The sequence below is a fragment of the Petromyzon marinus genome, chromosome 8 (genome assembly GCF_048934315.1).
Source record: "Petromyzon marinus isolate PM22_M1 ecotype Great Lakes invasive population chromosome 8, UKy_Petmar_22M1.pri1.0, whole genome shotgun sequence".
Lineage (NCBI taxonomy): Eukaryota > Metazoa > Chordata > Hyperoartia > Petromyzontiformes > Petromyzontidae > Petromyzon > Petromyzon marinus.
In genome coordinates, this window is record NC_133674.1 from 4288752 (window position 1) to 4314037 (window position 25286).

The 25286-nt window shown below is 46.8% G+C and overlaps 1 protein-coding gene across 1 annotated transcript in view; it reads left to right on the top strand.

The window, feature by feature from the left end:
- The first annotated feature begins 5237 nt into the window (after positions 1–5237).
- The window catches only part of LOC142924056 (fructosamine-3-kinase-like), a 69016-nt gene continuing 48967 nt past the window's right edge, over positions 5238–25286 (top strand). Inside the window, exon 1 of the mRNA XM_076065503.1 lies at positions 5238–5264. Within this exon, the coding sequence (XP_075921618.1) occupies positions 5238–5264 (27 nt within the window). The remainder of the gene's footprint in view (positions 5265–25286) is intronic.

A 25286-nucleotide genomic window follows, 5' to 3' on the forward strand; every position in this document is an offset into this window, starting at 1 on the left:
GGAGGGTTACGACACATTTATAAATAAACGCGATCTAACCCAAAAACCTTTATTATGAATAATATTGGTCGCGAAAGCCTACATGTTAAACTATTTTAATTTTACCAGGAAAGGCCCACGGAGCTATATAGATTTTTTCATAAGCGACGCGGCCACAAATGACTGCTCAAATAAGTTAGTGAGTGCGTGTGTAGGTGGGTGCGTGGATGAGTGGTTGAGTGAGTGGGTGTGTGCGTGAGTGCGTTGATTAGAAATTGAGTGCATGGTAGGGTGAGCGGGTTTGTGAGTGGGTTGGTGGGTGGCTTTAGTAGTTGAGTGGGTGAGTTCGAGAACAGCCAAAACCTCGAAATGCATGTTTCTAAATATGGAGAGAAAACCCGGAGGACTCGCAGAAAATTCCATGCAACCACAAGGAGAACATGCACACTCCAAATATACAGGTGTCATAATCGAGATCGAACCCACAACCTCCTGTACAAAAGGCGAGGTAGTTAATATCTCACCACCATGGCGCTCCACTTTCTTGACTCAGTCACCCACTCACCCACCCATTCAGCCACCTACCCACTCAAACACCCACCCACTCAAAAACCCGCACCTTGCCACCAACTCAACCACTTACCGACGCATCCACTTACACACCCACCCATCCACCCACTCAATCTCTAACTCGCACACTCACCAGTCCACCCGCTCACCCAGCTACTTACCTACTCACCCACTCACCCTGCCACCCACTCACCCTGCCGCCCACTCAACCTCTAACCGACCTACCGACCCAACCAGCCACCCACCCCCTAAAATATACTACTTTTTATTTCACCAGGTAAGGCCCATTGAGCTATATAGACCCTTTTCAGAATCGGCCTGGCTACAAATGATAGATAAACGAAGTGGCTTATCACATACATTTATTGCAGCCAAATCCTCAAAAGGCATGTTGATTCTAAATGCAGCGGAAAGGACCCGGAGCAAAATCCACACGACCAGGCGGAGAACATGCGAACTCCAAATATACAGGCGGCAGGATCGCAATCGAATCCACAACCTCATGCATACTAGGCGAGGTAGTGAACATTTCACCACCGTAGCGCCCCACTCTTTGACTCACCCACTCACTCACAAGCTAACTTACCCACTCAACCTCCCACATTAACTTACCCACCCAGCAGTCACTCACCCATTCACTGACTCACCTACTTTCTGACCCCATTCAGTCAACAACTCACCGACCCACCCAACCACTCACTCACTTAGTTACCCACTTGCTCACCCACCCACTCACCCTATGACCCACTTAATCTCTAAATCACTCACTCACTAAACTACACACTCACCCACCAACATACTAACTCAAACACTCACCAACGAACTCACTCACCCAACCAAGAACTGACCCACTCACCCACAAACTCGCGAACCAAAAACACACATACCCAACCCATCACTCACCCAACTCCTCACTCACCGACTTACTCAATTACCCATCCAGACACTCACCCACTGACCGACCCACCAACTCATTAACTCACCCAGGACTCACTCACTCTGCCACCCATTCAATTTCTAACCCACTAGCTCAACCACCCACTAACGCAACCACTGACCCACTCGAACTCATCCACTCAAAAAGCCACCCACTAAAATATCTAAACCACACTCATGCAACCACCCACCCACTCACCCTCACACTTACCAATGCACTTTCCCACTCACTCACCCATCAACTCACTAACCCACCCATTAATTCAGAAACTCACCGAGCCACTGACCTACTCACCCAAGACGCACTACCCACGGAACCACCCACCCACCAACTGACTCAATTTCTCACCCACTCACTCACCCACCCACGAGTGCTCCCACTAACTAATTAATTCATCTACTCACTCACCCACCCCTCACTCACCTAACCATTCACTGCTTCAAGCTCCCATACTCACCAAATCACCCACCGACTAAATCACCCACAAATATCCACTCACTCACCACCCACTCACCCACTACTCACACAACCACTCACCAACTCATTCACTTGCTCACCGACGCATTCACTCACCCCACTCACTCACCAACCATCCACTCACTCACCCACTCACTGAACCACCCCTTCACTTACCCACCCCCTCCATACTTAACCGCAATAACTCACCCACTGAACCTCTCACATCCATCCACTCACTCACCAACCCAACCTTCCACGGTCATCCAATCTCGTACCCACTAACTCAATCACTCACCAACGCACTCACCGTCTCACTCATCCATTCCCTCATCCATCCACTCACTCACCCATTCACCAAATCAATCACGCACAAATTAACTCACCAATTCAACCAGCCACTGAGCTACTCACCCACGAGCCACGTAACCACTCACCCACCCTCCCTCCCACTGAATCTCTAACCCACCCACTCACACATCAACTAACCCACCCATCATCACCTCACTAACCCACCCATCATCTCACCCACTCACCCAGCCACCCACTCAATCTCGTACCCACCAATTCAATCACTCACCCCCCATCCAAGCATTCAATCACCCATTCACTCACCATTTAAATCTCCCACTCATCCAATTACCCTCCCACTCATCCAATCACCCACCCACTCATCCAATCACCCACCCACTAACTCAAACATAAACATCTATTCACTCACCCAATCCTCCGCTCACCTACTCAATCACATAACCACCAACTCAATATCTAACTCAAACACTCACCAACGAACTCTCAACCTCCCACACTCATGCACTCACCCACCTAACCAGTAACTCAACCACACAAATCCACTAATTCACCCCTTTGCTCAGCCAATCAATCACACAACCACCCACTTAATCTATAACCCATCCACTCACTCAACGACCCATCTTCTCACCCACTCAGACAACCACCCACTCAACCACACACTAACTGATCAATCCACTCATTCACCCACCCACCAACTCACCCAACCCCTCACTCACGCAACCCCTCACCTCCACCCACCCAACCTCCCACTCTCACCCTACTACTCAATCACCCACTCAATTTACAAACTCAATCACCGACTCCATCACCCATCCACCCATACTGACCCACCCCCTAACTCACCCGCACACCCACTCAGCCACCCAATAATTCACCCACTCACTCACCCCAATTATCCAACAACCTACCCACTCAACTCACCCACCCCTTCACTCATTCACACAGCCACTTAACTTCCCACGCTCACCCACCCATACAACCATTAAATTACACATCCACTCACCCCCTCAACCTCCCACAATCATCCACTCACCCACCAACTCATCCACACACACACTCACTAAACCACAAACACTCATTCACCTACCCCTCCGTTCAGCCATTCAATCACACGATGATTGATTAAATCACTAACCCACCCACTCGCTCCCCCACTCACTCCCCCACCCACTTATGCACTCCCCAACCCACTCACGCACTCCCCAACCCACTCATCCTCTCACTTACCCACCCATGCACGCACTCACTGACTCACCGAGCCATTTACACAATTAACAATGCACTTACCAAATCACCCATGCATCCACTCACCCACTCAAACTCCCCCACCCACTCACCATCCGTCTCACTCACCCACTCGACCCCCCTCACTCACCCACTCGACCTCCCACACTCACCCACCTACTCACCAACCCACTCTCTCATCCAACCATTCATTCACACCCTCAACCTCCCACATTCGCCCACTCGGCCACCTACCAACTAACTCAACCACATACACCCGCTCACTCAACATTACCCACTCACCCTCTACCCACGCAATCAATCAATGCCTCCTTCACTCACCCAACCTGTCGCTCACCCAACCCCTCAGCCACCTACCTCCGTCTCAAGCCTCAGTGCAGTCCAAGCTCCAGGAGGGCCTCCTCCTCCTCGAACCCGCCGAGGTTGGGTCCCGTGTACGTGCCCTCGTGGCCCCGCACGCTCACGCGCACACGGGGTCGCGCGTTTGTTCTCGCCACGCGAACCTCGGCCGTTATCTCCCACCCGAGTCCCCGCCCACTGGGGCCCCATTAGGGTCCCCGTCGGGGGGAACAATGAGGTGTCCATCCGCTGTGTCTCCTCCCCTCTCGACCCCGCTAGGACCCCCTGCGCCGCTCACGATATCCCCCCAGGAGGACCCTGTCCCTCCTGATTCCATCTCGCGGGGTCGCCTCTCCACACTCCCGCGCTTCAGCAGGCTCAGTGCTTGCACCACCATGCGGCGATCCTCTAAACCTGCGGAGGTGGACGAGGGTGGGGGGGATCATCATCGTCAGCAGCAAATGCAGCATCATTATTATTATAAGCAGCTACAGCAAGTCGCAGCATCATAATCATCATCTGAATTACCACCACCAGCAGGAGCACTATCATCACCATCTTCAACTTGCCAAGCCATCATCATTACATCATCACCAGATTAATAGATCTCTACCATCACCATGCGTAGAGACATTATCATTATATTCACTATCTCCTGCATATCCTAATCTCAACATAATTATCGTTAACATTATAACCAACATCATATCGATCAACGCACCGGTGTAAATTGTTCTAGTTGTATTCAATACAAATCAGTTAATATTTGCATCACTCGAACGTGCCACACCACTGCTCTACTCCCCACTGCCCTTCTCCATCCTCCCCCTTGCTCCTTGGCCCCTTACCATCTGCCAACTGCCCCCTTGCTGCCCGGGCTCGTGGGTACCCTCAGAGGATTTGTATTCAGCTGTAATATCGAGGCTAGAATACATTTCCGCGTGATAAGCCACTTCGTTGTTGTTGGAGGGCGACTACCTCCAAATGCCCAGTAGCGTCCTTCATGAGCCTCCTCCACAGAGGCCGATTTTGACACTGCTGGTACCAGTCATCGGCAACTCCACTCAGCTCCACGTCCTCCTGTACCACATCACTCCATCTCTTCTCTAGCCCGTGCCGCGCCCGTTTAGCCCCCTCGATCCGGCCGAACAAAAGCTGTTTCGGCATGCGGTGGCTGGGCATGCGGGCTACATGACCCAGCCATCGCAGCCTTGCCCGCCGGAGGAGCTCACCAATGGGACCTAGCCCAGATCTTTCAAGGAATTGTGAGCTCATCACACAATCCAGTCTGGTTAAACCCAGGATGGATCGTAGGCAGGCCTGTCTAAATGTTTCTAACCGGCGAAGATGTTCCATTAGGGGGGTCCACATTTCGCAAGCGTAGAGAAGTGAGGAAATGAACGTGACCGAGAGGCTTTCAAGGGTGTGGGGTCTCACTCACTACATGATAATGAGGGGTTTGGGGGTTTCGCTCAGCTTATGGTAACGTGTTGTAACAAATACGTTTAAATATATAATTTTAGCAAATGTTATTATAAAATCAAACTGAAAGGGGTGGTTTAAGGATTGTTTGCGTGTTAATCGGGTTTATTATTGAAGCTTTCAAGGGTGTGGGGGTCTCACTCACTACATGAGCATGAGGGGTTTAGCTTAGCTTAAGGTAACGTGTTGTAACAAATACTTTTGAATATACAATTTTAGCATATGTTATCAGAAAATCAAACTGTAATGTCGTGGATATTGTGATTCTAGGATTGTTGACGGTAGAATTAATATTGATGTGGATATTTCTGACATTGTCGTTTTATGTGACTGATTATTGATGTAAAAATTAGTTTCAAATAGAAACGGCATGCAAGAGGTGAACATTAATCATTAAACAATTCCCAATTGTTAATTTGTATTGCAGTGTATGATCATCTGCTTGACACAATTTATGATTTTCTCTTTTATTTCTATAATATTGTAAATGTTACAATCGTTTTTTTCATAAGATGCCATTTAAAAAATATAATTTTACATTGTCACCTCAAACTAGACTCAAATATTCATAATATTGTGGTAATTGGATTGTCTGCCATCAAATTAAGACAATAAGATTTGTAACTTGGAATATCACTTCATATATTGCTGTTTCTAACATTGTTTAGACCGTAACCGTGTAACCATTCAAAACGTTGATAACGAGCCTGTTTAAGTCATCTAGATTACGAATAAAATGTACACAATCATCATTTTCTTATTACTGGGACAATTGTGCCCGAAATAATCTGAGTTGCATTACATTTAACATTAGGAAGGGGTCTGCTGTTCAGGTCAGATCCTGGCTGATGACGTAGTTGTCTCCAGTCTGTGATGTCACAGTCATGTGGGTGGTACCTTTGACATCATGATATCTATGACATCATGCACCACGTGTCATTCATATTGGAAGAGCTGTGTTTATTGGTCGCTGTGTTTCTTGTCTCAGCTAAAATAAGCGTGAGATTATTTAGCCTCGTGGTTATTAAAGCCTCCACTATTGTTGATTAAACTGAAATTAATCTCAGCAGTTGTCAGCCTGCACATCATTTAACCGGTGAGCCTGAAAGGGGTGGTTTAAGGATTGTTTGCGTGTTAATGGGGGTTTTATTGAGGCTTTCAAGGGTGTGGGGGTCTCACTCACTACATGAGCATGAGGGGTTTGGGGGTTTAGCTCAGCTTATGGTAACGTGTTGTAACAAATACGTTTAAATATATAATTTTAGCAAATGTTATTAGAAAATAAAACTGAAAGGGTTGGTTTAAGGATTGTTTGCGTGTTAATCGGGTTTATTATTGAAGCTTTCAAGGGTGTGGGGGTCTCACTCACTACATGAGCATGAGGGGTTTGGGGGTTTAGCGTAGCTTAAGGTAACGTGTTGTAACAAATACTTTTGAATATACAATTTTAGCATATGTTATCAGAAAATCAAACTGCAATGTCGTGGATATTGTGATTCTTGGATTCTTGACGGTAGAATTAATATTGATGTGGATATTTCTGACATTGTTTTATGTGAATGTTTATTGATGTAAAAAATAGTTTCAAATAGAAACGGCATGCAAAAGGTGAACATTAATCATTAAACAATGCCCAATTGTTAACTTGTATTGCAGTGTATGATCATCTGCTTGACACAATTTATGATTTTCTCTTTTATTTCTATAATATTGTAAATGTTACAATAGTTTTTTTCATAAGATGCCATTTTAAAAATATAATTTTACATTGTCACCTCAAACTAGACTCAAATATTCATAATATTGTGGTACTTGGATTTTCTGCCATCAAATTAAAACAATTAGATTCGTAACTTGGAATATCACTTCATATATTGCTGTTTCTAACATTGTTTAGACCGTAACCGTGTAACCATTCAAAACGTTGATAACGAGCCTGTTTAAGTCATCTAGATTACGAATAAAATGTACACAATCATCATTTTCTTATTACTGGGACAATTGTGCCCGAAATAATCTGAGTTACATTACATTTAACATTAGGAAGGGGTCTGCTGTTCAGGTCAGATCCTGGCTGATGACGTAGTTGTCTCCAGTCTGTGATGTCACAGTCATGTGGGTGGTACCTTTGACATCATGATATCTATGACGTCATGCACCACGTGTCATTCATATTGGAAGAGCTGTGTTTATTGGTCGCTGTGTTTCTTGTCTCAGCTAAAATAAGCGTGAGATTATTTAGCCTCGTGGTTATTAAAGCCTCCACTATTGTTGATTAAACTGAAATTAATCTCAGCAGTTGTCAGCCTGCACATCATTTAACCGGTCAGCCTGAAAGGGGTGGTTTAAGGATTGTTTGCGTGTTAATGGGGGTTTTATTGAGGCTTTCAAGGGTGTGGGGGTCTCACTCACTACATGAGCATGAAGGGTTTGGGGGTTTAGCTCAGCTTATGGTAACGTGTTGTAACAAATACGTTTAAATATATAATTTTAGCAAATGTTATTAGAAAATAAAACTGAAAGGGTTGGTTTAAGGATTGTTTGCGTGTTAATCGGGTTTATTATTGAAGCTTTCAAGGGTGTGGGGGTCTCACTCACTACATGAGCATGAGGGGTTTGGGGGTTTAGCTTAGCTTAAGGTAACGTGTTGTAACAAATACTTTTGAATATACAATTTTAGCATATGTTATCAGAAAATCAAACTGCAATGTCGTGGATATTGTGATTCTTGGATTCTTGACGGTAGAATTAATATTGATGTGGATATTTCTGACATTGTTTTATGTGAATGTTTATTGATGTAAAAAATAGTTTCAAATAGAAACGGCATGCAAAAGGTGAACATTAATCATTAAACAATGCCCAATTGTTAATTTGTATTGCAGTGTATGATCATCTGCTTGACACAATTTATGATTTTCTCTTTTATTTCTATAATATTGTAAATGTTACAATAGTTTTTTTCATAAGATGCCATTTTAAAAATATAATTTTACATTGTCACCTCAAACTAGACTCAAATATTCATAATATTGTGGTAATTGGATTTTCTGCCATCAAATTAAGACAATTAGATTCGTAACTTGGAATATCACTTCATATATTGCTGTTTCTAACATTGTTTAGACCGTAACCGTGTAACCATTCAAAACGTTGACAACGAGCCTGTTTAAGTCATCTAGATTACGAATAAAATGTACACAATCATCATTTTCTTATTACTGGGACAATTGTGCCCGAAATAATCTGAGTTACATTACATTTAACATTAGGAAGGGGTCTGCTGTTCAGGTCAGATCCTGGCTGATGACGTAGTTGTCTCCAGTCTGTGATGTCACAGTCATGTGGGTGGTACCTTTGACATCATGATATTTATGACGTCATGCACCACGTGTCATTCATATTGGAAGAGCTGTGTTTATTGGTCGCTGTGTTTCTTGTCTCAGCTAAAATAAGCGTGAGATTATTTAGCCTCGTGGTTATTAAAGCCTCCACTATTGGTGATTAAACTGAAATTAATCTCAGCAGTTGTCAGCCTGCACATCATTTAACCGGTGAGCCTGAAAGCGGTGGTTTAAGGATTGTTTGCGTGTTAATGTGTTTTTTATTGAGGCTTTCAAGGGTGTGGGGGTCTCACTCACTACATGAGCATGAGGGGTTTGGGGGTTTAGCTCAGCTTATGGTAACGTGTTGTAACAAATACGTTTAAATATATAATTTTAGCAAATGTTATTATGAAATCAAACTACAATGTCGTGGATATTGTGATTTTTGTATTCTTGACGGTAGAATTAATATTGATGTAGATATTTCTTACATTGTTGTGAGAATTAGTTTCAAATAGAAACGGCATGCAAAAGAGGTGAACATTAATCATTAAACAATTCCCAATTGTTAATTTACGTGTTGCAGTGTATGATCGTCTGCTTGACACAATTTATTATTTTCTCTCTTATTTCTATAATATTGTAAATGTTACAATAGTTTTTTCATAATAATGCAGATACTCCTGCATTTTGTCTTGTTATTCAACAATTATTTAATTGATGGAAACATTGTTTGTAAAGCAAAATTATGTAAATGCATTTACAATTAAATAATGTGCAACTGGACGCGATTATTTCGCATTCTAGTTTTTAAAAGATGCACAACCGGTGATCAAAGTAAAGTTAATCTCGTCAGTTGTGAGCCTGGTCTTCATCACATCTGAAAAGTGAGCCCGACACGGGCGTTTTAAAAATGATCAGGGATCGTTGTTAATAATTAGGGGTGAAAAGTTGTGGTTATGGGCTACAGGCTGAGTTTTAGTGTTTGGGGATAGAGTGAAGGGTTAGAGTTCACAGTTATAATTAGAGGTTGGAGTTTGCCAAAGGGGTAGGTGTGATACAGTTACGGTTTAGGAGTTAGAGTTACGGTTGTGTGTTAGGGTTTGTGTATTAAGGGTTAGTGTTCGGTATGAGGGGTTAGGGTTGCCTATCAGGTGTTCGGGTTATGCTTGAGTAATAGTATTTTGATGTTTGGGCGAGGGATATTGCTCAGGTAATTCGATTGGTTGACCTCTGAATAGATTACCTGTTATGTTCCTGATTTCATCAGGTCTCAGAAGCTAAGCAGGGTCTAGCTTGGGGAGTGATTGGATGTCCTAGCATTGGGTGGCCACCACGTGCTATAAATGGTGTAATAGCCATTGTGAGCATTGGAGGGCAGTGCAGAAATATATTTTCTTTTGCAGTCTCCCCGACCTTCACCAACCCACACTGACCAGCGTTTTTAAGTATGGTTACATAACCCTCATCATCCATGAGGCATTGGGAGGCGTTTATCAACCAGTGGATTAAAACAAATGGATTCTCCATGAACATGGTTAAGTCTGACGATTATGCTCAATGGAATAGTGGATTGGAATGAACATGTGTGAGTGGGTGAGTGAATGAGTGAGTGAGCGGGTGCACAAATGAGTGAGTTGGCAGTAAGCAAGTAAATGAAGGGGCTTGTAAATCAACATGCACAAGAGTGAGTGAACTGGTACTGTGAGTGGGAAATGGTAATAATTGAGAGGATGAGTGATTCGTTGAGTTCATAAATTTGATTCTTGTTCTAACCCCTCCAGGCCACCACCATCAAGCAGACACAACACCTACAACATGGACAAACAACTTAAGTGGGCTGATATCTTGGAGCACTATGAGAGTAAGTTACATATACCTACATAAAAGAGTTTGTTACAATCAGAATATTTATATATTCTGGAGGATTCTGATGAGCTATAAACTTACTTTTCACAAATTACTACGAAATGCAGAGGAGAACTCCCTAATAATGACATTCAGTAGAACTGGCTTGGTGGGTAAGGGATTAGACACTGATCCAGCATGGCAGAGAACGTTGGTTAAGCTCTGTGTTTCAGCAACCTATAATTAAACTAGGGTCTAAAGTTTATGGAATGAATGATCTCAACATGCTCACAAAAATATGACATGTAAAGTGTTAATGGCATGTGATGAATATTTCTCAATAGCAGGGCCTGTAGTGTGATAAGAGGTAACTAGAGGGATCTCAGAATGAGTTCTGTGAAATCTCCATGTGCTTCGTTCTCTAATCCATTACTCATCCTTTGAATGAAATGTCTGTCCTCCGTAGCCCAGAAGTCGCAGCTCCAAACGACCACGTGGGGGGACATTATGGACAGAGTTGACCCTTTCCCGAACCAAGGTGACAACAATGGCGGCCAAAAGGTGTGTATGTGGTCGGTGAGGGTCAAAGACACCGTCTCTACACGATAGCAAACCATGCCACCACACGATCAAACTACATCACATCAAACCATTTCTCCACACCACCTTTCCCATCATACCACCCCACCATCCAGTCAATAACCCATCATAGAACCTCACCATGTGTCTACACCATCACATGACACGATCTCTCCATAACATTCCAACACATCACATCTAAATACCACCACATCATCTCCCGACATCACCCCATCTTGCCACCATGTCATGCCATATTCCACTTGTGCATGCACATAAATTGGCCTTTTTTCAGGCAGTGACGCGACCTCAGTCTGTGAGCTCATTGGAAGGTGCTATTCCAGTTGCCCACTATGAGCGCTGCTTTTAGATTTTTCTAGATTATGGGCAGCTAGATCCTTACAATGGAACATTCTGTGGCACCTATTGCCCGTGATGAATGTTGTTAACAATCGCCATTAAATTATCGCAGTTGATCAAGGCCTCAATGGGGTTCATGAGGTCTGTGGGGTCGATAGGTTTCTGTGGGAATATATGAGGGTGTAACATGTATCATTAGTTTGTAGGGTGTAGGTGAATTAGGGGTTAGGGCTACATTAATTCTGTGTTCAAACGTACTGATTGGTAAAGATTTGTTTTAATATCGGGTGATTGTGTATATGTACGTGTGTGCTCAGCATATTTTCATGAGTCAATATGCATGTTTGCGTCCATGCATAGGTGTGTGAGTATGCATTTGTGTATGGGTGGAAATGCATGTTTGCGTGCGTGTGGGTATGATTTTGTGCATGTGTGTGCATGTCTGAATGTTCCTGTGCTTATCGTTGCGCATATGTACGAATAGAAGCAGCTCAAGTGTAGGCGCCCCAAGAACCAGAGGAGCATTCGGGAGGTGAATAACCTCGGCGAGGTTAAGCGTCTCAAGGAAGAGAAGCACCTTGCAGAGGAGAAGCGGCTTGCAGAGGAGAAGCGGCTTGCAGAGGAGAAGCGGCTTGCAGAGCAGCGGCTCGAGGAAGTGAAGCGCTTAGTGGAAAAGCGCCTCAAAGATGTGAACCACCTCATGGAGAAGCGCCTCGATCAGTTAAAGCATTTCATGGAAGTGAAGCCTCTCGAGGAGGAGAAGCGCATCACCAAATTGAAGCACCACTGCCTCTGGACCACGGCCACCAGCACCACCGCCAGTACCACCACCAGCACCACCACCAGCACCACCACCAGCACCACCGCCAGCACCACCACCAGCACCACCGCCAGCACCGCCGCCACCTCCTCCGCTACCGCTACAACCACCACTACCACTCCTGTGCAGGGCCCAATCACACTGCACATTGGAGAAGATGTCTTTAGAGAAGGAGGTGCTGAGCCAGGGTAAGCAACTCTGCGTGTGTCCTGTGTGTATTTATTATTATTGTTTACGCAGGATAAGCATCACTGAGTCTCAAGACCTTTTTTCAGCAGGGTCCTGCCAAGTTTTGTTAGTAATCGGGAACAAAATGACTGTTGTTTGCGATCCCAATTGAGTGATTTGCATTGCTTATGTGGGTTCAGTTATGGGGAGAAAGCTGCAGAGCCCACCCAGAACAGGGGGAGAGAACAAACTCCACACGGAGAAAGTGGCCCAAGTTGGGAATCGAACCCAGATCCCTCTAGGTATGAGGCAAAGATGTTCCAGCTCTGCCACCCGCACAAACACACAGACAATGCAAACCCCACATGTACATTCGGCGATAGAAATGTTCTCCATAATTGGTTTCTGGGTGAGAGCACGTAACAATGCGGTCATACATTCACCATGTAACCCTACATCCACTATATTGTTGCCAGACTAATGCCCGTTTCCTGGCCAACTACCAAGTGTATTTTTACTGCACAAGGATAGCTGCCATTGGGAGGAGGGGGGTGCCCCCTTTCAAATGCATTGAGACGAGAAATGCAAGATGTGAGTGGCTCATCACGTGTAAAGTGCTCTGAGATGCCATCAAAGTCAAAGGGGGGAACTTAGTCGACCACGAATCACCATAGATATTTTTCCACAATCGTGCATGGGTGAAGCGGGCCAGCGATAGCGGGTTCATCACTCACTGCTTACAGTTCAGCTCTGGCGTCCTGCCCTGGGTATTAGTGCTGCTGCGTAAACCACAAAGACACGCACACCCTCTCCTTCATAGCAGACGTTAATAATCTCCCCTGATGTCATTGGAAATGAGTATGCCATTGTGTGCCAGGGATCAATTATAATACACATATACAAATGTCACTGCAAGTAATTCGATTGGATTTACACAGCAATGCCAGCCGCTTCTGTGAAACTACAGCAGTCTGTGTTAGATTCAGCAGCACCTTTCTTCGTGCTAGCCTTGCATTGAGAGAATGACAGCTGCAATGCCAAGCGTACTCACTGATTGTGATGTTTTGTGTGGTTATTAAATTCGAATTAAAACGCCACACAGTCCACCTACAGATTATAAGAGACGACTGCGATGTCTGCCATAGCAGGAAGGTTGAACGGTGTCATGCGCGTCTCTTCACAGAGCGGAGCCAGCGCAGCAATCCTCGCAGGCCGTTGAAGAGGAGAGAGAGGTTGTGGAGAAGAAGATGAAAGAGGAAATGAAGGAGGAGGTGAAAGAGAAAATGGAGAAGGTGGAGAGGGAGTTTGAGAAGACAAATGAGGAGATAGCGGTGGAGGACGACAAGGAGATGGAGGAGAAGATGGCTGTGGAGGAGGAAAAGGAGAAGGTGGTGGTGGTGGTGGTGGTGGTGGAAGAGATGGTGATGCAGGAGGTCGAAAAGACCGTGAAAGAGAAGACGGAGGAGACAGAGGAGGCGACGGGGAAGGAGACAGAGGAGGAGACAGAGGAGGAGACAGAGTGGCAGGAGGCGGTGGTAGTGCAGGAACGAAAGGGCCTGGCTCGTGTGGCGAACGCGATCCGTGCGCTCTTCCGCAGCATGATGCTGTTTGGTTGCGGCCGGTCGACCGCACAGTTGGGGTGATGGAGGTGCCACTGGGACCGCAGCCGGGGAAGGAAACTGAGCAGCAGATGCCAGGACTGCACTGGACACTGACTGCTGCCAACAGACTAACTCTGTTAAGAGTTAGGATCAATCCAATGCATTATGTAATATTTATCATTGTTCTTCTTTGGTTCTTTCGGTAAAGTCACGTAGAATGAGAATAAAATAATAAATTGATAAAATAAAATAACACAATAATATTCTCACGACGTTTCGGCCACAACACAAGCGGCCTTCATCAGGTGAAGGGACGATACTGTCTGGAGGAAAGCGCTGGAGCCAACACAGCCATGCTCAGACCGCGACCTTTAAGCTGTGTGAGAAGAAAGAGTGCCTTGACAAACGAATAAAGCATAGAAGTGAGCATTGAAATAGCTGAGTGATTAGCTTGTGACTGGTCACAGAAATGGCTATGTTAAAGTCAAAGCCTACACATCCACAGAGGCACCTAGGACAAATCAAACAGGAGAATTTAGCATTGAAATAGCTGAGTGATTAGCTTGTGACTGGTCACAGAAATGGCTATGTTAAAGTCAAAGCTTGCAAGCAGAAATATCCCTGTGAAACTCGCACAGACAGACACACACACAGATGCGCACACAAACAGGCACACAGGCGCACACAGACACTACTGCTACTAACTACTACTCAGTACTACCACTGCTGCTCCTACCACTAAGCGTAAAACATTCCCATCGTGATTGTGACTCCGACTGGCCGTGGCGGCGCTGCTGCTGCTGCTTCTTAGATACCCCAGGAGCAGCTCCAATGCCGCTTCGAGGTGCGAGAGAAGATTGGCGAGGGAGGGCAGGGAGTGGTGCTGCGGTGCGTGGACCACAAGACGGGATTCCTGGTGGCTGTCAAGATGCTGGCACTGCCCATCAAGTAGGTTGGGGCAGGGGTGATGGGGTTGGTGGTGGTGGTGGTGTGGGTGGGTGCTGGTGGTCTTGACACAGCGGCCATGGTCATAATTATAAATGAATACAATAATAGATAATAAATGGAAGTAAATACAATATGGTTACAAAATGATGAGTATAATAGTAAACAACAATGATAATAACCTCTGCAAAACTATCTCTAACTATAAACTGAAACTATCTCACTAAAAAATTAACCGTCGTAAAACTACTATGAACTAGAGACCCACAGAGACCCACAGAGACCCACAGACTTGCTGTGTGCACACAGCCCTACCAAAATGGAGATGCAGAGGATGGAGTTGAAGGTGATCACGGAGCTGCAGGGGGAGGGCAGTGCTGAGCTGCACAGCGTCATCCGCATCCTGCACTCGTTCTACTTCCGCGGACACAACTGTCTCGTGCTGGAGCTTAGAGTCGCGGCATCTCTTCAGAAAGGTGAGAGACTCGATTAGTTGAGCCTTCTTATCCCGAAGTCTGTTGAATGATCTTAAGGATGTGTGGAATCCCTCCCCGTAGAGGCGGTTAAATTTCGATTTAAAGCTTTCGTGACTGCAATGATTCATCTTCTTTGGGTAAAGTCACGTAGAATGAGAATAAAATAATAAATTGATAAAATAAAATAACACAATAATATTCTCACGACGTTTCGGCCACAACACAAGCGGCCGTCATCAGGTGAAGGGACGATACTGTCTGGATGCCGCGACTCTAAGCTCCAGCACGAGACAGTTGTGTCCGCGGAAGTAGAACGAGTGCAGGATGCGGATGACGCTGTGCAGCTCAGCACTGCCCTCCCCCTGCAGCTCCGTGATCACCTTCAACTCCATCCTCTGCATCTCCATTTTGGTAGGGCTGTGTGCACACAGCAAGTCTGTGGGTCTCTGTGGGTCTCTGTGGGTCTCTAGTTCATAGTAGTTTTACGACGGTTAATTTTTTAGTGAGATAGTTTCAGTTTATAGTTAGAGATAGTTTTGCAGAGGTTATTATCATTGTTGTTTACTATTATACTCATCATTTTGTAACCATATTGTATTTACTTCCATTTATTATCTATTATTGTATTCATTTATAATTATGACCATGGCCGCTGTGTCAAGACCACCAGCACCCACCCACACCACCACCACCACCAACCCCATCACCCCTGCCCCAACCTACTTGATGGGCAGTGCCAGCATCTTGACAGCCACCAGGAATCCCGTCTTGTGGTCCACGCACCGCAGCACCACTCCCTGCCCTCCCTCGCCAATCTTCTCTCGCACCTCGAAGCGGCATTGGAGCTGCTCCTGGGGTATCTAAGAAGCAGCAGCAGCAGCGCCGCCACGGCCAGTCGGAGTCACAATCACGATGGGAATGTTTTACGCTTAGTGGTAGGAGCAGCAGTGGTAGTACTGAGTAGTAGTTAGTAGCAGTAGTGTCTGTGTGCGCCTGTGTGCCTGTTTGTGTGCGCATCTGTGTGTGTGTCTGTCTGTGCGAGTTTCACAGGGATATTTCTGCTTGCAAGCTTTGACTTTAACATAGCCATTTCTGTGACCAGTCACAAGCTAATCACTCAGCTATTTCAATGCTAAATTCTCCTGTTTGATTTGTCCTAGGTGCCTCTGTGGATGTGTAGGCTTTGACTTTAACATAGCCATTTCTGTGACCAGTCACAAGCTAATCACTCAGCTATTTCAATGCTCACTTCTATGCTAATTCGTTTGTCAAGGCACTCTGTTTCTTCTCACACAGCTTAAAGGTCGCGGTCTGAGCTTGGCTGTGTTGGCTCCAGCGCTTTCCTCCAGACAGTATCGTCCCTTCACCTGATGAAGGCCGCTTGTGTTGTGGCCGAAACGTCGTGAGAATATTATTGTGTTATTTTATTTTATCAATTTATTATTTTATTCTCATTCTACGTGACTTTACTGAAAGAACCAAAGAAGATGAATCATTGCAGTCACGAAAGCTTTAAATCGAAATTTATCATTGTTGTTTTTATTATAAACTTTATGACATAAACCTATGAGGAAACAATGTAACTTTGCATTGCTTGTGAGCGCTGCCTGGGTTGGTTCAATGTGCCTTGGCTCGTGTGCAGTGTCCCGGCTGTATGTGCGGCGGTACAATGACAACTATGTCATGAGAGAAGTTTCAGGCAATGGCCCTTCTTCAGAACGTGTACAAGCAGTGGTGGGAAAAGATCATCAGGCGATTCGTCTGACACATCCACCCCTTCACTGCCCCACTGCCCCTCTGCCAAGCTGCTTCCGCTGTCCTGCTGCCCCTCTGCCCACTGCCCCATTGCCTCACTGCCCCTCTGCTCCGCTGCCCCACTGCTTTGATGCCACTCTGCCCTAATGCCCCGCTGTTCCATTGCTCCACTTTCCCACTGCCATCACATCCATCACGAAGCAGCGAGACGTCCATACCACCTCATTAAATATTACCCTGATGTGCACGCAGAGAGAGAGACCCTCGTTTAGCATTGCATACTGGAGGGGGCTGCTGTGATGCAATGGCTCGTAAACTTCACTGGCAATAGAGAGATTGCTGGTTCCACCTTCTGGCACAGCAGTTGAAACAAATGGTCGAGTATCTGAAGTTCCCCTGCCTCTGTCCGCCAAACAGTACGACTGGGTACACCAAAATCGAGTGGCAAGTTGCGTGTGGTGGGTAAAAATGTGGGTACTCCTTCCTCTTCAAAATCATCTGACGAGTATGGAAGAATAGACAAAAATATCGTTCAAACGCCTTTCTAGAGGTCTCTATTGTGTAAATTATTCTTGCCAGCAGAGGCATGAGAAAGCAATTGCAGGACTGCTCCACAATACCAATTGTCTTGGCAAAGTATTTCAATAATGCTTCTTACTAAACAGGCTGCTTATGTATTTAACATGGGGGGGGGGGGGGTGTTGATTGTGTAGAGATAGTCCAGTGGCTCAGAGGTCAGAGCACTAAAATGGGGTTGAATCCAGGCATTCACCTACGATTAAAGCAGGTTCTCAAGTCTGGTGAATTAATGGTCTCAGCGCGGTTACCATTGACTGCACATTATAAACCATCACATTACTGCTTGGGTGAGTGGGAAATTGAGTAAGTGGGTGGGTAGGTGGTGGATGAATGAGTGCATCGGTGTGTGGATATGTGGGTGAGTGGATGGGTAATTGGATCAGTTGGTGCCTGGGTGAGTGGATGGTTGGTGGTTGAATGGGTGGATGGGTAATTGAATGAGTGGGTTAGTGTGTAAATTGGTGGATGTGTGAATGTGTTAATGAGTAAGTGGATGGTTGAGTTGGTGAATGATTAGGTGGGTGGATGAGTGAGTGGGTGGGTCAGTGAGTTAGTTTGAATGAATCAGTGGTTGAGTGGCTAATTAAATGAATGGGGAGCTGGATACATGATTTGGTGCTTGGGTGGGTCAGTGGGTAATTGAGCGAGTGGGTGAATGAGTATAGGGGTGAGTGGATTTTTGAATGAGTGATTGGGTGAATGGGTGAGTTCGTGAGTCTGTGTGTGAGAGGGTAATGGAGTGGTTGGATGTGTGAGTGGGTAATATGTGGGTGAATGAGTGGTGGGTGAGTGGGGAGGTGATTGAGTGAGTGGGTGAGTTAGCTGGTGGGCAAGTGGGTGCGTGGGTGGGTGGGAGAGCGGGTGGGTGAGTTAGTAGGTGGGTGAGTGAGTGAGCGGGTGAGTGAGTGAGTGAGTGGGTGGCTGGGTGAGTGGGTGGTTGAATGGGTGGGTGGGTGAGTGGGTGGGCGAGTGAGTGGGTGAGTGGGTGGGTGAGTAGTTGAGTGGGTGGGTGAGTGGGTAATTGAGTGAGTGGGTGAATAAGTACGTGGGTAAGTGGTATTTGAATGATTGAGTGATTGGGTGAGTTGGTGAGTGTGTGTATGAGTGAGTGAGTGGGTGAGTGAGAGTGGGTGGGTGGGTGAGTCAGAGTGGATGGGTGAGTAGGTGGGTGGATGGGTGGGTGAGGGTGAGTGGGTGGGTGGGAGATTGAGTGAGTGGATTAGTGGGTGGGTGAGTGAGTGTGTCGATATGTGGTGAGTCTGTCCCTGGTGAGTGTCTCTGGTGAGTCTGAGGACCAGACACTGTTCTGACCATTCCGTCCCCTTCGAGCGCCTTGCTGGCCTTCATCGGGGCTCACTACCAACACGAGCTGCCCCAGATATGTATATAAGAATCAAAATCTGAATATGTAATCATACTGGAGGAATCCGATGAGCTATAAAGCTTTTTTCAGAGATGTCCAGTAGGGACGGCTTTGTACGTTACAGCAACAAACAATACAAAAAAACGATCGGAGTGCAACGTATAGGAAAAGTAAACAAATCACTAAACAAAGAATAAACTAAGCAATTTTTAAAAATATTATCAGGTAAAGTCCAATGAGGTATTAGCTTATTTTTCAGAAGCCACTTGACCACAAATGATCACTCATGTCTGGGGGCAGCTATTGAAGGCTGAATTTCTTTCGCACCGTATATAGCCAACCGTGCTAATCGGAGGTGCCGGGGAAGGACACCAAAAGCATTAGGTTAGGGTCAGGGCTATAGGGTCAGGGCTATAGGGTCAGGGCTATAGGGTCAGGGCTATAGGGTCAGGGCTATAGGGTCAGGGCTATAGGGTCAGGGCTATAGGGTTAGGGCTACAGGATGTAGGGGCACTGCAGGTTCTCCACAAGGCACGTGATGCCCTCTAGTGGACAAATGCATAACTACAGCTGCTGCTGCTGCAGCTCAAGGAACAAGATATCCGAGCTGTACAGCCTCCACATCGCCACTTCTCCACGCACACAATGCGAGTGGTGCTACTCAGCCGCACACGCTTCTAAGAGTGCATCTCATCATCAACATTAACTCAACACAAGCAGCACCCTGAAACAGGCTTCGTCTCTCAGTGTCTCATCAGCAGTCAGGCTCGCTTGAACTGGTGAACTGCCAGATGTTACTGAGATGGGGGGGGGGGTTCCATGTGGAGGACGTAACCTGTTCATGATTATTGAGGGCGGCTGTTCGATGTGGAGTGACGTCACTTGTTCATGATTATTAGTGAGGGGGGGAGTACTGCATCTTGAGTGACGTCACCCGCTTATGATTATGAATGAGGGGTGGGGGTGTGTCCATTTGGAGGACGTCACCTTCTCATGAATATTAATGAGGGGGGCTGGTCGATGTGGAGTGACGTCACGAACGTTAAGGACATACATTCCTGGGTGATTACAGTAGATATATAACAACAACCGCCATTCGCCACTAAGTGGCGGTGACGTCACCACGACGCTTGTGCCAGGCCATGTGCACCTTGAGGCCACGTGAAGTGTCGAACGCCCGCTGGCAGGAGGTCACGGGGCAGACCCAGGTGCCACGGGTTGACTGACTGAGATGACTGAGATGACTGGCTGATGCACCACCTGTGCCCCCTATTGTGCCAACCTGCTGTGCCCTAGCCACCCGGCGCTCCCCTCGTTGTTGTGAGCGTCGCTCCTCTGCCCTCCATTGTTGTTGGAGGGCGACTACCTCCAAATGCCCAGTAGCGTCCTTCATGAGCCTCCTCCACAGAGGCCGATTTTGACACTGCTGGTACCAGTCATCGGCAACTCCACTCAGCTCCACGTCCTCCTGTACCACATCACTCCATCTCTTCTCTAGCCCGTGCCGCGCCCGTTTAGCCCCCTCGATCCGGCCGAACAAAAGCTGTTTCGGCATGCGGTGGCTGGGCATGCGGGCTACATGACCCAGCCATCGCAGCCTTGCCCGCCGGAGGAGCTCACCGATGGGACCTTGCCCAGATCTTTCAAGGATTTGTGAGCTCCTCACACAATCCAGTCTGGTTAAACCCAGGATGGATCGTAGGCAGGCCTGTCTAAATGTTTCTAACCGGCGAAGATGTTCCATTAGGGGGGTCCACGTTTCGCAAGCGTAGAGAAGTGAGGAAATGACCGTGACCGAGAAGACCCGAAGCTTCGTGTGGCGCGACAGACCAGGCAGCTTCCACACAACGTTACGCAACCGATGAAAAGATATTGCCACTCGACTTATTCAGAGTGAGACCTCTGCTGTTAAACTGGAGCCGGTCATAAGCACACTACCCAGGTATGGGAAACTCTCTACTCTCTCCACAACTGCCCCATCACCGATTGGGAGTTGTGGGGGTGGAGTGTCCGATGGTACAAAATACCCAGGCAGGTGCTTAGTTTTGGTGTTGCTGATGGTAAGGCCCCATCTATTAGTAGCACGCTCCAGTCTCAGCAGCAGCATCTCCAACTCCTCCTCTGAATGAGCAGCTATTACCAAATCATCGGCATACATAACATGACGATTTAAAGCTTTCGTGACTGCAATGATTCATCTTCTTTGGTTCTTTCGGTAAAGTCACGTAGAATGATAATAAAATAATAAATTGATAAAATAAAATAACACAATAATATTCTCACGACGTTTCGGCCACAACACAAGCGGCCTTCATCAGGTGAAGGGGGCGAGACTGTCTGGTAGGACAGCGCTGGAGTGAAAGAGCCACGTTCAGATACGGCCTTTAAGCTGTGTGAGAGGAACAAAGCGCCCTCAAATTTCAGCACCACGGATAGCTACGGGCCCCGTTCAGACGGACGAGTTCGTCCATGGTCGGAACAGAGGAGGGGGAGAGAAACAGCTGCGAGGCCCTAGTATGCTCCATGTTGTAAAACTATACCGTTAACCGTGGTGTGAGAGGTATTAAGAGGCAATGCTGGCGAAAGAGCTGCGGTCTGAAGGTCATCGTAAAAATACAATTAATTAAGAACAGAAATGATTTAAAACATCTTTCCAGTGGTTACTAAGCCTGAATCCATCTTCGCGGTTGAAATTGTCTCTGTGCTTGTATATGTGAATGGCCTCATGAACGAATCTCTCATGGTAGCCGGTTGGTTTGCAAAGAACCTCCGTCTTGGAGAAGTCAATGTCATGTGAGCCCACTGAATTATAACAGTGATCTGCCACAGCAGAGGAGTTCGTCCTACCGTGTTTCAAGTCTGCTTTGTGTTCGCGCATGCGGTCTGAGATATGTCTTTTGGTTTCTCCAATGTAGCTACTACCACAGAGGCACTTTAGTTTGTAAACGCCCGGGTACTGTATGTCTGGAACAGCATCTTTTACAGATGGAACTAAATCACGGATTTTATGTACTGTGTTGAATCGGACCTGGATCTTGTGTTTGTTCAGGATTTTGGAGATCTTTTTAGTGACCCCTGCAATGTAGGGTAAGGTGATGGTTTTGAGTGGCTCCACAAGAGGATCCTTCTTCATGACTGGAGTGATGGCTTTGCGGATTGTGTAGTCGGAGTAGCCATTAGCCCTGAGAGCCTGGTGTACGTGCTTGAGTTCACTGGTAATGTGTTCCTGGTCGGAAATGCATTGGGCTCTATGGTATAGAGTCTTGATGAGGGAGTTCTTCTGGGATGGATGGTGGTGGGAATCCGGTTTCAAGTAAGCATCTGTATGGGTAGCTTTCCTGTAGACAGAGTGGCTCATTGAACCATCATGTCTTCTTTTAATTAAGACATCCAAAAAGGGTAGGACGCACTCTTCTGCCGTGGCAGATCACTGTTATAATTCAGTGGGCTCACATGACATTGACTTCTCCAAGACGGAGGTTCTTTGCAAACCAACCGGCTACCATGAGAGATTCGTTCATGAGGCCATTCACATATACAAGCACAGAGACAATTTCAACCGAGAAGATGGATTCAGGCTTAGTAACCACTGGAAAGATGTTTTAAATCATTTCTGTTCTTAATTAATTGTATTTTTACGATGACCTTCAGACCGCAGCTCTTTCGCCAGCATTGCCTCTTAATACCTCTCACACCACGGTTAATGGTATAGTTTTACAACATGGAGCATACTAGGGCCTCGCAGCTGTCTCTCTCCCCCTCCTCTGTTCCGACCATGGACGAACTCGTCCGTCTGAACGGGGCCCGTAGCTATCCGTGGTGCTGAAATTTGAGGGTGCTTAGTTCCTCTCACACAGCTTAAAGGCCGTATCTGAACGTGGCTCTTTCACTCCAGCGCTGTCCTACCAGACAGTCTCGCCCCCTTCACCTGATGAAGGCCGCTTGTGTTGTGGCCGAAACGTCGTGAGAATATTATTGTGTTATTTTATTTTATCAATTTATTATTTTATTATCATTCTACGTGACTTTACCGAAAGAACCAAAGAAGATACATAACATGGTTGAGCAATAGGGAGCCATCCCTTGACCGCACCCGGGCATCGATCAGCCTCCCATTATATCTGTACCATATGGAGATTCCCCCGGTACAGCTATTGAAGGCTTCACGAACTACGTGGTCAAAATAGATGTTAAATAATGTGGGAGCTAGAGGACATCCCTGTCGTACCCCAAGGTATACAGGGAATGGCTCGGACTCCCGGCCACGTAGTTTTACCCGGGCCCGCTCACCCTCATGAAGGTCCTTAATGATCGTGAGCAAAGGGTCAGGTACTCCAAAAGCACGAAGAACAAACCAGAGCCCAGGCCTACTGATGGTATCATAGGCCTTGACCAGGTCAATAAAGCAGAGATGTAGGTCTTGCTGGAATTCCCTACACCTCTGCTGTAGCAGACGGACAGAAAATATGGCATCTGTGCAGGACCGCCCTTTCCTGAAACCGCATTGGGGCTCCGCAAGCCTCTCCTCAGCGTGCCTGGAAAGGCGATGTTGAATAATCCTTGCCAGGACCTTTCCCGGCACACTGAGGAGTGAGATGCCCCTGTAGTTGTTACAGTCTGTGCGGTCTCCCTTCTTAAAGAGGGGGACCACCAGGGCATCCTTCCAATCCTGCGTAACCTGTCAAGTGGTCCTGACTGTTGTTATGATGTCATATAGGGCAGTCTGTGCACCAACACCACCCTCCCTCAGCATTTCGCTTGGGAGATCATCTTTGCCCGCTGCCTTTCCTGGTCTCAGACTCCGGATTGCCTTCAGTACTTCCTCAACAGATGGCACTTCAGCCAGCCACTCACAGGCGGTGACTTCTTCCAATATTTGAGGCACCGCAGCCTCAGCAGAGTCATCCTCACTTTGTGCCACGATTTTTTCCTGGCTGAGGGATTTTCCCTCCCCCAGGACCTCACAGAAATGCTCAGCAGATCTGCAAACCTGTTTCATCGGGGGGTCAGAGATTGGATCACCGTTTTTTCCCCTAATGATGGTAATAGGTGTGGCGCTGCAGGTTACTTTTTTGATGGAGTTAAATAGAGATTTGTGATCGTGGGCCACTGAGGCAGACTCCATCTCCTCAGCAACCCGCGACCACCACCCATCCTTGCAGCGCCTCACGGCTCTCCGAACCTCCGAGCGAAGGCTGCGGTAAGCCTCCTCATTCTCTGACGTGGGATTCTGTAGCCAATGACAGTGGGCCTGTCGCTTTTTCTCAACCATCTTGAACGCCTCCTCTGTCAACCAGGGTCTCTGGGGAGGTCTGGACCGCGTACCCAAAAGCAGCCATTGCAGCTGCATGAGTCACAGTCCTAAACCTCGCCCATTTACCCTCGACATCAGGAGGAGTGGGGGACGATGCCAACCCCAGCCGCAGGCGATGATGAAATTCTCAGTAGATATATGGGCCCTGCTTCACCCACCCACCCATTCACTCCCTCATCCATCCACTCACCTACTCACCCATGCACTCACTTACTCAATGAGCCGCTCACCTTCTCACCCAGTACTTACACATTAACTGACCCTGCCACCCACTCAATTTCTAACCCACCCACTCAATTTCTAACCCACTCACTCACTCAACCAGCTGCCCACTCCCTCAGCCACTCACCTACTTACCCACCCACTTACACATCCACTTACCATGCAACCCACTCAATTTCTAACCCACCCACTCACCCAACCACCCGCCCACTCATCTGCTTACCCATTACCACGGAATTATTCACCCACTCACCCATCAGTGAACCACCCAATAATTCAACCACTCACAAGCTAAATCACCTATTAATTAAACCACCCACTAACTCAACCACCCACTAACTCGACCACCCACTAACTCAACCACCGATCCACTCACCCACTCAGCAAGCCACCCACTACTATATCTCTAACCCACTATTTCACTCACACACCGACTCACTCACCTATCCACTTATGCACTCACTCACCCACCTCCCACTCACCTACACACTAAACTAAATCTAAATTATGTTTATTTTACCAGGTAAGGCACACTGAGCTATATAGCTCGTTTTCAAAACAACCTTCACCACAAATGATAGCTCAACAATGTGGCGTATCACGGATA